The sequence below is a fragment of the Schistocerca americana genome, chromosome 3, assembly GCF_021461395.2.
Source record: "Schistocerca americana isolate TAMUIC-IGC-003095 chromosome 3, iqSchAmer2.1, whole genome shotgun sequence".
NCBI lineage: Eukaryota > Metazoa > Arthropoda > Insecta > Orthoptera > Acrididae > Schistocerca > Schistocerca americana.
This window is the reverse complement of record NC_060121.1, coordinates 494,457,766-494,471,624: the sequence shown is the minus strand read 5'-3', so window position 1 is coordinate 494,471,624 and position 13,859 is coordinate 494,457,766. Positions and strand designations below refer to the sequence as shown.

The window sequence follows — 13,859 nt, the reverse complement described above, 5'->3', positions numbered from 1 at the left end:
GGGGGCGACAAAAGTTTTGTCAACGTATTAGCTAGTCTCGTGTTTTTCCTCAAGACTATGGTCGTAGTCAAGACCGATGTACTCAGACTGCAGTCAAGACTTTCTCTGGGAAGTGCCGTGTCTACAATGTTGCCAGATCGAGCATATTGCCGGACATAGAATTCTGAGGGGAGCACGACTCTATTGTCCTCCTTACGTGTACGACTCGGCGGTCAATTTTTTTGTCTAAGGCTGTATCTATAACACATATTGCACGCTGAAGACCCAGAAGAATTAAAACAAAAAAAAAAGAATTAGTTTATGAGAGCAATGTTAACTATAGCGTTCAAAGTATTCATAGTACTGGATACGTGTGTGTAAACGCCAATGTTCACTCAAGCAAGACAAGGATACACAGTCTAGCTTCAACGTTATAAATACACCTCAGTTTGCGGATGAACAAAGACTTACACTGATAATCATTTTAAATATTTAGCAGTACTGTACCCATTGGTGTTAAATTCGTTTTCAACCAATGATTACCACAGCTACAGGAACAATACTTGTGTTGCCTCTTAGACAAAATTCTTAAGCAGTGCTATCAGACAAAAAGATCAACCAGACACAAACTGTGGGAAGTTTGTTTTACAACCTTCGTACCTGGATAAAGAGCGTTTCCCATTTGAGATGTCTGTAAACATTGCTGCTTGAGACGATTTAAGACGAAACTAAATTCCTTCAGCTACGACAATGTTTACAGAAATCGTCTTAAAGGCACTAAATCGTGTTTTGTAAATCGTTTATCAGCCGTACTCTGCCATATTTTTGGAAGGCAAGAAGCTTACTGACAAATTTCACAGAAGGAAAAGGGGGGCAAAATGTCTCCCACTGGAAGGTCATGTTGTTTTATTTAAATGATTACAAAACCAGGTAAAACGAACAGTGAGGTTGTCAGTAAAAGCACATTACTGTTGTCAGTATGATGTTGCAATGCCCAGGGCCCGTAATGATAAAGGGCCTGTTTAGATCAGGTATATTATATACAGAAGTGGAAAAGAGAGCACCACTAAATTCTACAATCCGTATGCATTGCATACACAGAAATTACTGTTAAAGTGCACTTATGGAGCCCAATTGGTTAAATGCGTATTTTCCGGTGAGGAAGAGCACTGGCAAACAGTCATCGCTACATTAGGTTACTTAAAATGGTGTCATTCTGAGCTAGAATTTATGGTCAGCGACTAAGTGTAAGGCCAATGGGTCGGATGCGGGTTTTGCAACTGTGAAATATTTTCCCACATTACAGAAGCGAATATTAAATTTGAACTAATATTGCGAAAATTTTGAACTTGGATAGCTTAGAATGAAAATCTTTCTTTTTATTGCAAAGGAAAACAGTTGATTTTCTAAAACATTCTCTGTCTTACACAACTTGAAACAGGTCACATCGACCAAATCATATGGAAGAAATTATAGCGATGTATATCGGAAGGCAGTAAGATCCCTTGGCATTTGGTTTGGCAGTATTCGACAGCCATTTCTAGGCGCAAGTAAATGAAGAAAGACAGCACATTTTTGTTATGAAGTGACGTCTTCATCAATTACTTTAGTTTTAATGTAATCTACGACTAATTGCTGATGTTTGATATTAACGTGAAAAGAATTCCGTAGACAGGGAAAAAACCTGTTCTTGCGCAACTACTTCTATAATGACCAAAAGCCATTAAATGATCATCAAGCACATGTGTTCCAGCAGCAGTATGAAGAAAATGATAGCAATAATGACGGTAATAATCGAATTATCCGGTAACGTCACACTTCACAGCGGATTTCTCGAACTAAGAAATTTGCTGAACTAGTGAAAATTTCAAAATGGCTTTACATCGAGGCTATGATGCCTAGAAGAGTCCTTACATCCTGCTGACATGAGAATAGCATAACCTCCACGTCAGGATCTTGCTTCTACTTAACCATATAATAGACTAGCATTTTTTCCAGCGTGACTAATTTTGTAAGCTAAGCACATGATCCGTTACAGCACACTCCAGGGGCTGGGAAACGTGGCCACAATGGTCTGGTGGAACGAACTATCACAGGTGCAATGCGTGGGATCACGCATTTACTTTTAAGAAGCACAAACAGATTTACTTTACCTCTGGTAACCTCAAGAGAAAGACGTTATACTTAAGAATCCGCATTAAACATCACGTTCCTTCATTACCAACTGGGCAGAGCCGGTTTTCGTTGGGAAATGACATAGGCAGAAATCATGGTAAATGGAAATACTGTCGCCAGTAACTTACTTACATTAGAAAATTTTATTTTATTTGATGAACCGATAGCCATTTGAAGGAACAGGGCTCTTATTTTACTTGTACTTGATTGACCTACAGCCGTTGAAAAATTTGGTGCTGGACTGTGATTAGAATTCGTATCTCCTTTCTCGAGGATCTGAATCTCTCGGAACAGTATAGTTCAATCATTTCGTTACTTTTCTCAAGACTACAATCATCTGTAGGTCTCCTCCAAAGGTAACTATGTGGGTCTGAATACTGATCCAGCACAAAAATATTCGTAATTTCATTTCAAGCCCTATAAGACGCACATCGGCCCGCTAGTGAAAATTAACATGCCTTTTTAATGTCTGTTCAGTGTTACCAACATTCATAAAAGGTGTCGTTATTTCTGGTCAAACACGCACACATCTTACTGTTGGTGAGTAACCAATTGATACTTAAGCTATATTCGTGGATGATAAAGAAGGACGGTAGGTGTGCGGTTCGATTGTCGCTCAGGTACAAAAATTTGTATCCTTATTTTAGATTCAAACAGCTAGCAGCTGGTAAGAAAAACCGATACAAACTTCTGATTTTACTTAGTTAACAATCCGATTACTCCACATCATGCAATTCATCTTTAAATGCATGCACACCTTGTTGCTTCTGAATGGAGGTATATCATACATCTTTCGTGGTTAGCTAACACGGACGAAAGTGTCTTGATAGGAGTCCCGGTTTATTACAAAAAATGTGGTCTTTTATTTTCAAGTTTAGATTTGGTTACTGATATTGTCGAAAATTTCGGTAATTCATGATTCTTCATGGCTAGTCAGCAATATGATTAGATCAGATTAAATCTGATTCGATTTATATTTGTTCCGTAGATCATCAATATGACATTTCGTAATGATGTGGAACGTGTCATTTTAATGAAAATGTCCTTACACATCATGATGCAATTTCTTTACAACAATTATTTACTCTCTCTCTCAACCTTTTTTATATTTGCCTCTATCTCTCTCTCTCTCTCTGTCTCTCTCTTCTCACACACACACACACACACACACACACACAAACACAAATATTGTTTTTTATTTTTATTGTTTGTTGTGCTCGACTATCGGCCAGGCACGAAAACGTCTATGAATGAGTTTCTTAGTTTTGAGTACACTTACGAAAGAAATATAAAAACAACTATGAGAGTTACTGATTTATGATGCTTAGTTTACAGTCAGTTCTGAGTATTATTGGTAACTACGCTCCAGTAACTAAACCTTGTTACAGAAATGCGAATCAGAAGCATTACGCATTCCAGGCTGTGCCAGCCGCATCTTTGAGATGCCTGCTATGGTCACTTCCCAGTCCGCTGTAGGAACACACTGGTCCGTCTTCTTCCTGCTGGTACTGTAACTGAGATTTGGCAACAAGGCAACGTATGTTTGGCAACTCTGTGATCGACGAGTTACTTCCTGGTGTGCACGGAATTAAGCCACAAAGTTTACTTGTTTTTTCCTGTCACTTCCATTGAATAATCTCAGTTATTATCGCTGGAGGTGAAACAAAAGATTGTAAATTTACGGTTTTCAGCCCAGGAAAGTCGTCGCACGTGGAAATCGCAACTAATCTTGTCCTTTAAATAGCGATTTACCAGTTCTAGCCACTATTGGCCTCGTAATAGGAATCCGCAGCACATGCCTCTGTGCTAGCTATGTGGTAATGTGCTGTCCTGTAAGAAAAGCGGCGGTTCTGGTTCGTGATTCCAGTCTCGCTGAGTGCAACGTTTCTATCCCTTATGTGAAAGAGCTACAACCAGTCAGATCAAACATGTTGTTGTTGTTGTTGTGGTCTTCAGTCCTGAGACTGGTTTGATGCAGCTCTCCATGCTACTCTATCCTGTGCAAGCTTTTTCATCTCCCAGTACCTACTGCAACCTACATCCTTCTGAATCTGCTTAGTGTATTCATCTCTTGGTCTCCCTCTACGATTTTTACCCTCCACGCTGCCCTCCAATACTAAATTGGTGATCCCTTGATGCCTCAGAACATGTCCTACCAACCGATCCCTTCTTCTGGTCAAGTTGTGCCACAAACTTCTCTTCTCCCCAATCCTATTCAATACTTCATCATTAGTTATGCGATCTACCCATCTAATCTTCAGCATTCTTCTGTAGCACCACATTTCGAAAGCTTCTATTCTCTTCTTGTCCAAACTATTTATCGTCCATGTTTCACTTCCATACATGGCTACACTCCATACGAATACTTTCAGAAATGACTTCCTGACACTTAAATCAATACTGGATGTTAACAAATTCCTCTTCTTCAGAAACGCTTTCCTTGCCATTGCCAGCCTACATTTTATATCCTCTCTACTTCGACCATCATCAGTTATTTTGCTCCCCAAATAGCGAAACTCCTTTACTACTTTAAGTGCCTCATTTCCTAATCTAATTCCCTCAGCATCACCCGACTTAATTAGACTACATTCCATTACTCTCGTTTTGCTTTTGTTGATGTTCATCTTATATCCTCCTTTCAAGACACTGTCCATTCCATTCAACTGCTCTTCCAAGTCCTTTGCTGTCTCTGACAGAATTACAATGTCATCGGCGAACCTCAAAGTTTTTATTTCTTCTCCATGAATTTTAATACCTACCCCGAATTTTTCTTTTGTTTCCTTTACTGCTTGCTCAATATACAGATTGAACAACATCGGGGAGAGGCTACAACCCTGTGTTACTCCCTTCCCAACCACTGCTTCCCTTTCATGTCCCTCGACTCTTATAACTGCCATCTGGTTTCTGTACAAATTGTAAATAGCCTTTCGCTCCCTGTATTTTACCCCTGCCACCTTTAGAATTTGAAAGAGAGTATTCCAGTCAACATTGTCAAAAGCTTTCTCTAAGTCTACAAATGCTAGAAACGTAGGTTTGCCTTTCCTTAATCTTTCTTCTAAGATAAGTCGTAAGGTCAGTATTGCCTCACGTGTTCCAGTGTTTCTACGGAATCCAAACTGATCTTCCCCGAGGTTGGCTTCTACTAGTTTTTCCATTCGTCTGTAAAGAATTCGTGTTAGTATTTTGCAGCTGTGACTTATTAAGCTGATAGTTCGGTAATTTTCACATCTGTCAACACCTGCTTTCTTCGGGATTGGAATTATTATATTCTTCTTGAAGTCTGAGGGTATTTCGCCTGTTTCATACATCTTGCTCACCAGATGGTAGAGTTTTGTCAGGACTGGCTCTCCCACGGCCGTCAGTAGTTCCAATGGAATATTGTCTACTCCGGGGGCCTTGTTTCGACTCAGGTCCTTCAGTGCTCTGTCAAACTCTTCACGCAGTATCGTATCTCCCATTTCATCTTCATCTACATCCTCTTCCATTTCCATAATATTGTCCTCAAGTACATCGCCCTTGTATAGACCCTCTATATACTCCTTCCACCTTTCTGCTTTCCCTTCTTTGCTTAGAACTGGGTTTCCATCTGAGCTCTTGATATTCATACAAGTCGTTCTCTTATCTCCAAAGGTCTCTTTAATTTTCCTGTAGGCGGTATCTATCTTACCCCTAGTGAGATAGGCCTCTACATCCTTACATTTGTCCTCTAGCCATCCCTGTTTAGCCATTTTGCACTTCCTGTCGATCTCATTTTTGAGACGTTTGTATTCCTTTTTGCCTGTTTCACTTACTGCATTTTTATATTTTCTCCTTTCATCAATTAAATTCAATATTTCTTCTGTTACCCAAGGATTTCTACTAGCCCTTGTCTTTTTACCTACTTGATCCTCTGCTGCCTTCACTACTTCATCCCTCAACAACATAGATAAGGAAAACGCAAGAAAATACTTTCGGCTCCTAGTGCAATGGTGATAAACTTACAGTGCTGCACAACAGGTAATGCCTCTTTCCGTTGCTGACAAGCACATTTTGGGTTTCTAGGAATACATAACTTTATTTATGAAATGGTATATTTGCATACCTCTTGAATATGACGTAGCATACCAATTAAACACAGACCCAATCAAAATCTAAGTGAGTAGTATTTTACTAATTCGGTCTGATAGAGGCACGCTTGTGTACAGACACTCAGTTTTATTAAAACAGACTGTTGTCATAAGCTTATCATGGGTAGTTTTGTTTCATTTCTTATAATACAGTGCACAATTTCCGTAGGGTTTCTTTTAGTGTTGTTTAAACAATAGCAGACACGATAGAGAAATTAATCATCAACGATATATGCGAATTCTCTGATATTATCTATAACAGTCGGACAATGCACATGCATGTAGAAAACTGGTTCTGAGTTAAAGCTGTCAAACAAGGTTTGAAGAAGAATGAAATGCCACTGCCACACGACAGCTAATGTAGAAAATACTTTTCTGACCTATTTTGGCATGATGCGCTCTCATAATGCATAATACAAAAGTTTCGAGATGCATCTGCTGCCTGGCCGTCTATTAAACCTGAAAAGAACAAAATGTCGCAGTAGTTGGCCTTTTTCCCCACATAGCTACAGCAGCTCCAGAAGTCAATGACAATTCCTCCAGAACTTCCGCATTCCACAGTGTTGGGAGATAATGCATAAGGCCGGATGTAGACTTCTGAGAGACAGACAGTTACAGCTTTTCTTTTGCACTGCACGATGTTTTCAGCAAACAGATAGCGCAACAGAGTAGCTCAACTGGAAAGGAACACTTCCTTCTTAAATTTCTCCATAGCACACTGTTGGCAGTTCTGGGTAGGTGGCAGTTACGTGATTTTATTTCGGTGATTACAAAATAGAGTCGAATGTATGTACTGGGTAGCCAAGGCAGCTAGTTCATGTCGATTCGGTCAACCAAGTAAATGAATGTACTGAACATGCTGCAAACCACTACAAGGAGCCTGTGTGTCCGAATTCTCATCCAGTGTGGCACAACGGCGTTACAGCAGAAAAAGGAGCCACAGAGAAGAGGATTTGGTGGTCTGTTGGATTGCTGATAGATTCATATACTCATGGTCTGGGTTCGATTCCAACTTCTGCCAATGATTTTTGATAGGGAGAGAGATTCTATTCTCTTCTCTTCTGGCTACGCCAAGTGAAGAAGGTATATTGGCATTTTGGTCTGAAATTCACATTAAAGATGATATTCCTTCTCTACCAAGTAGACATTAGGTTGCACCACAATAAAGTCAGGAGTGGCGACATGTAGAAACTCTATCACCAGTAACCTTTCTTATACTAGATATTTAGTTCTAGTGACGAAACAAACGCTATGTAGTGTCACAGGATACTTATTCCACCTTTTATTCGAGCTTCTGTATGTAGATAAAATTGGTTCTGACCTGGGAATGCAACTCAGACCGACCTTAACGCGGAATTTGATCTCTTCGTGACAATACAGCTCGACTACAATTTGTTGTTTGTTCAAAACTGAAGAGTCTTCAACATCTCCACATATTGCGCGTGAATGGGTTCGAATCCTGGCCTGGCACTAAAGTTTTCATTATGTATTATCAAGCTCTAGCATGAGAACACCTATCTGCTGGTGGATAATAATTTTGTTTTTTAATGTTTTTTCACTCGTTGTCAGCACTAACGATATCTGACGTTTTTTACTCCCAGTGAGACACAGAACTATTTGCGAGATCACTGTAAGTTCATGGATGTTATTCCGAGCTGCTGGTGGAGAAAAATTCGGTAGCTGACGTCTCTTTGTGTGTAGTCAACAACGATATGTGTGTGGTTCGATTACCAGTCAGCACTGAGTTCTTCGTCATATTGTTTCTAGTTCAAACATGCTCACATGTCGCTGCTGGTGTAACAAACCCATATTTAACGTTCGTTTTCTCTAGAATATAAGAGCGATAGGTGCCGGGTTGGAGTCCTGGGAAGGAGAAAATTGACTGTTTCGTCTCGTCATTTCAGTTAAAACATCTTGCAACTGCCGAGAAAATCCGATATGTCCCAGTTTTCTGTGCTTCGATAACAATCCGATTGGGTTCTGGGTTAGAATCCCTGTCCAACACAAAGATTTACCTCGCGGCATTTCAGGTAAGTTACTTGTGAAGAAGCAATATTTAACATCTCTCGTAGTTCGTTAACAGGGACAACAGATGATGGGAAGGAATTCGCGTCCGTTAAAAATGTTTACGTTATGTAATTTAAAGTTGATATTTCCTAACTGATACTGTCTAAAATCTGTACGCCTAGTCAGGATGACTGGTAGCTTCCGTCAGTCACGAAATCTTTGCTTAGTCTGCAAACCTGGGTTTGAATCATATGCAGAACGAGACGGTTCGTCGTGTCATTTGAAGTTCATACATATTCTCATCTAGCAGCTCGTGAATAACTTAAATTTTGAATGTCATGTTGTGTTAAAAAATCTGACGTAATAAAGAGAGTGGTAACATTTCAGGTATGTCATTTATTGTAATAAATGTGAGATTACAAGTCTGAAGGATAGTCTTTTCTGCGATGAGGTGTTCCCTGATATTTGTAGTATAGTGGTATTACTTCACATCTTGAGTTATTGCGATACAGAGCAGTGTTTTCTAGTGGTGAGTTGTGGAACCATTTTCAATAATCAAACGACTGTACGAAGGGGCGATTAGAGGACCTGCTAGACAGCTGCGTTATGAGGGTTGTATGCGAATCAGGCGAAATGCAATTCAGGTCGTTCGGATACTTTTGAGTACGACTGTACATACTCGTCATGTTATTTTGAGCCAGATTACCAACTTAATGCCTTATCCCATTCGCATACGGGGCGACGTAAAAAGTATACATCTACAAGATCCAGTAAGCACCCAAAATTGTTAATTCTATTCTCTTGCCCCTCCGCAAGAAACACTGCGGAGGCAGTGCAACTCAAGGAATATCTTCTCCAAATAATAGTCCTCTAAATGTATCCAACTTGATTCCACAAGGAAAACGAAACCTTTCTTCTGAGCATCTCTATACACTTCCGTCAGCGCTGTAGTGACCTGTTACTTCCACGGCCGCTGCTGTATCTTCTAGATAAACACTTGAAATTAGCAGAAATGGTCTTTGTAAAGGAAGTCGCATTCAAGTTGTAAAGTTTCTAGCTAATTGATTCAATGAAAGTGATGTAAGCTCTCTTTTTATTCAGTGCGTCGTATTTCAAATCTGTACACTGGATAATTTCAAACAGAAGTCTTCAATAATCGATATTTTACGCCATTGTGGTTCTGAGTACAAGAAATATGATCTTTGGTTATCAGTTGCATTGCCGTTGCCAGTGTAGTATTCAGTGAAAATTTAGTGAGAGAGTCTGGTGTGGGTCCAGGCGTTTTCGTCGAAAGAAAACACTCAAGTAACGCTGCTTGCAACATCTTTCCTAGCAACAAAAAATGATACCTAAGTGCCAAATGATTCATGAGCCGTTGTATACCACTTCCCTCTCTCAACAGATAAGTTTACAAGACACGATAATTTTTATTTTCAAAAATACCACGACTGTGTGGTTGACGTATGTGATCTGTAATACATCGGTCGAGTCAACTGTAGTAAGATCAAAATTTCACGACCCATTCACGACAAGGTCATTACAAACAGAACATTTCCTTCAACTGAATTGTAATGGTGACGGTAATCGATCAAGTCCTTCTGAAAAGAAGCATTTAGGAATTTCCCTTAAGAGATTTAGGGAAATGACCAAAAACATAATTCTGGATGTCTCATCAAGGAACTGAACCTTGCTACTGCCGAATGCGAAAATAACTTTGCAGAATATTCATACTATACGCCAGGATAAACTGACAGTATGTACGCAGTGTCAATGGCCAATTACAATAACACCTTTCCAAGTGTCTTAGTTTCTGAATCCATCACTGTTTTCTTGAAACTTAAATAAAACTAAAAATGGCAGCATATTTTTTGGAATAGGCTACGCTTAAAGCCTTATTGTACCTACCCCATTGTGTGGAGTTGATGTGTTCCCCGTAAAAATCAAACTCATAATAGAATACGGGGACGTCAGAGAGTTCAGCGACCTTTCTGACAAGAGCATCAGTTGGTTCGAAGAAACCGAAATCGTTACTAAACTGTTGACATAAAACAATATTTGTTATTGAAACCTATAACTCACAAAGCAGTTAATATAATAAATACATTGTTATTTACAACCATTTTTATATAATTGCCAAAGCAGCGTAAATCATGTTAAGGAAGCTGACGTACTATCATTTTTTAAAGTGCTGGAGAGTATTGCCCAACGACAATTGCACAGGATAGAGGCAAATTCAAAGGGACTTTCTGAATTGAAAGTAGACAACAATACAAAACTGGGAAAGAGTAACAAAAGTAAACAAATTGCAGCCTTTGAACAACTCTACAGTTTTCTATTTTTGTGGAGGTATCTTACGTCTCTGCAACTAAATGAAACGCAGTTTGTTTTTTGCTATACGCTTTTCGCTTCTTTTATTTATGAAGCATTTTCAGAGGTCTATAATGAAGGTTTGTTTTTCTATTTATAATATATGTATTATGTAGTATTCACGAACATGTTACTATGTTACGTTTTCTCATGGTTTTCTCTTATTCTTCAGATTGGAAACAACTTTTTAGCACACGTTTTGTGAGTTTCAATCAACGTTTTTGTTATTTTTTGCTACTATCCACAGGTAAATGGTACTTATAAATCAAGTTAGTGATATGTCGGCCAAGCTTATACATCAACCGACCAACAGCCACAAAGTGTAATCTCTCAGAACTTTTCTCTGTTTGCACACCTAAATCTACGCACATATTTCGCAAATGTTCGCCCGCATACTTCGTGCACGCCTCCTTGCTACTGTCGGTGACGCCATTCATGCCGACCAAACGTGCCTAGGAGGTGGCAGTAATAAACGCACGGCGTCAAGCTCTTATAGAGATGTGGTGGCGCTAATGTCGACATGCCGCTTAGAAGGCGTTCTCTTGGCAGTTGACTTAGACCAAGCATTTGACCGAGTTGAGCACCATTTCTTGTAGGCTATCTTAGAAACGACGGTCTTCTCCCCAGTATCGGCAGGCCTTTCCATATTCCTGGTCAATGGCTATCGCTCGCCACCAATCACTACTGAGCGCTCAGTGCAACGAGGATGCCTTCTGTCACACTTTCTCTTCGCCGCCGCCCTCGAGCCTGCACTTCATTGTCTATGAAAGCGTTTGGAGGGCATTCACCACCGCAATGTGCATTTTAAATGTTGTTTCTTCTCGGACGATGTTGTTTTCTTGGCGAGGTCGGCAGAAGGTACAGAGGATAGACAAAATAATGTGAAAGCTTGTACTTACTTGGGAACGGTTTATTAATAAGGGGTTGGACCACATTTGCCCGTAATACAGTTGCATTTCTTCTTGGAATACTGGCATATAATGATCGTATAGTCTCTTCTCACTCCCGTAGTGACGAGGGAGGCGGAAATCTGCTCCGAAGTCTGCTCTCCAATACCCCCCACAAGGGTTCGATAACGTTCAAGTTCTGGGACTGTGGTGACCAGGGAAGACGCTGCAGTTCAGTTGCATGCTCCTCATACCATGATTGTACTGTCCTGGCTGTGTGAATGGGTGCATTATCATTCTGAAATTTTGAGAAACAACATTTGGATCATGGAGTGCACCTGATCACCTAATATGTTCACATAATCGTTGGCTGTAACAAGGCCTTGAGAGTAATGATGGGACCAGCAGAATACCATGATATGGCTGCCTACACTATCACACTTCCACCTCCATGCTTAACTATTGGAATCAAGCAATCAGGTTTGCAGGCTCCTTTTGGCGTTCACCAGACGTAAACCTGGCCCGACATTGGAAATAACGAAAACGTTGACTCGTCGGACCATATGACGTGTTTCCACTGATCAGCCATCCGGGATATATGTTCCCGACACCATGTTTTACGCTTCCTTACGTTGGTTGTCGTCACTAATGGTTTCAGTGTGGCAGCTTGTCCATGAATATTCGCTTTATGGAGTTCTCGGCAGACAGTCGATACATATGTGGTCGCCGAAGATGGCTATTGAGCTTTGCAGTCACTTTAGCCGCAGTAGTATTGTGATGTTTTGACACAATTCGTGTTAGCGTACGTCGATCTCTGCCATTTAGTTTTGATTTGCGCCCACTTTTACATTTACACGATGATGTCTTTCCATGTTTTGTGTAGGCTGTCATGACTGATGAAACAGTTGCTCTTGAAACATTTAATATGTTGGCTGACTTGGTTACTGATCCTCTAGCTAATCGAGCTCCCACAGTCTGCCCTCTTTGGAACTCTGTTAGGTCTTCATTGCACGTCGATCTCGGCCTCTGACTGCAAATACGAATTGTGCACTATTCCTAAACAACCTGCACTAATGCCTAGTCCGTACTGAACACGCACAGTTCAGTTCGGCACGACACGTGCCTTATCTGCGTTGTTCACTGTCAAACACAACCATCCCATTACTACCACTGTTCATATTATTTTGCCTGTCCCCTGTATATGTACCGCTATTGCGCGGCTTCAGTGATACAACGAGGTGTCCGGGAGCCCTATCAACCTAAGGAAGTCGCACTACATGGATGTGGACAGAGGACTGAATATGGGTACGCCAGTGCTCGTTATCCGGCGATGAAATGTTTGGGAGTGACCTTTCATGGGAACGTGCAGCGTACAGTAGCAGCCATGTATTGCAGACTAGTTAATGTGATCTGCACACAAGTTCGTGTCCGAGCCTCCCGAACACTTGACTTGATCATGCGGGTACATTTTGTCAACGTCTACATCACTCCGAGACTTAATCGTTACACATACGTTCTCCCGATGGCCTCTACGGTAGCTGCCAAGCTCCAGGAGGCATTAGGTCATTTCGTTAGCTATGGTAGGGTGTTGAAGACCCGCTACGAGGCACTAACGTTGCCTACACATCCAGGCAGCATTGGAATGATAAACGTGCACAATATAGCGCGCGCTCTCTTACTGTGGACGACGCATCGCCTACGTAGTATGGGCAAGGACACCCTCACTGGTACGATGATCGAGGGGATGACGCTTCAGTACCTCCAGCCGCCGATTCCTGTTGGACATATCGCGTCAACACTCTGTCTCATTCGCAGCCATCTGCTCGACATGAATATCTCTTGGATGTTCTACCGGTCACGCGGGCTCCTAGAACCAAGGATTCCTACCACTACTTTCAACGGACGCTTCCAGCTAACGTAACTGAAGGCCGACATTCGGCGGTCGGCTGGAAGTGGGTGTAGTGTAACATACACTCGCCTTTCCTTCCCACCGCGGCGAGGGCTCTGTGGTATGTGATAAAGACTGAAAAATTTTTCGACCGGCAATGTTCATACATTATACATCTTGCCGAGGACACTCTCTGTTCCAAATGCGCCGCTGTCGACACCGTTTCGTTTGTGACACGGCTGCCGACTGCTGGCTCTTGACACGGCGCATGTTGGCATTGTTGATCCCATCGAACTGAGCCATCCCGACGTCACTTACTACCCTGCTATTCGTCATAGAGCCACGGTGTGGATTGAGGGTGCGGCATTGTCAAACTTTTTTTTAGTGAGGGCGTTACAGGCTTGTTAGATTTTTGGCACCATTTCACCAGCAACTACACGGTTTTACAGC

General features: G+C 41.1%; 1 protein-coding gene across 1 annotated transcript in view; it reads right to left on the bottom strand.

The window, feature by feature from the left end:
• LOC124606867 (juvenile hormone esterase-like) overlaps positions 1-13,859 on the bottom strand; it is a 143,362-nt gene that overhangs the window by 35,922 nt on the left and 93,581 nt on the right. The window contains exon 8 of the mRNA XM_047138955.1: positions 10,173-10,302. Within this exon, the coding sequence (XP_046994911.1) occupies positions 10,173-10,302 (130 nt within the window). The remainder of the gene's footprint in view (positions 1-10,172; positions 10,303-13,859) is intronic.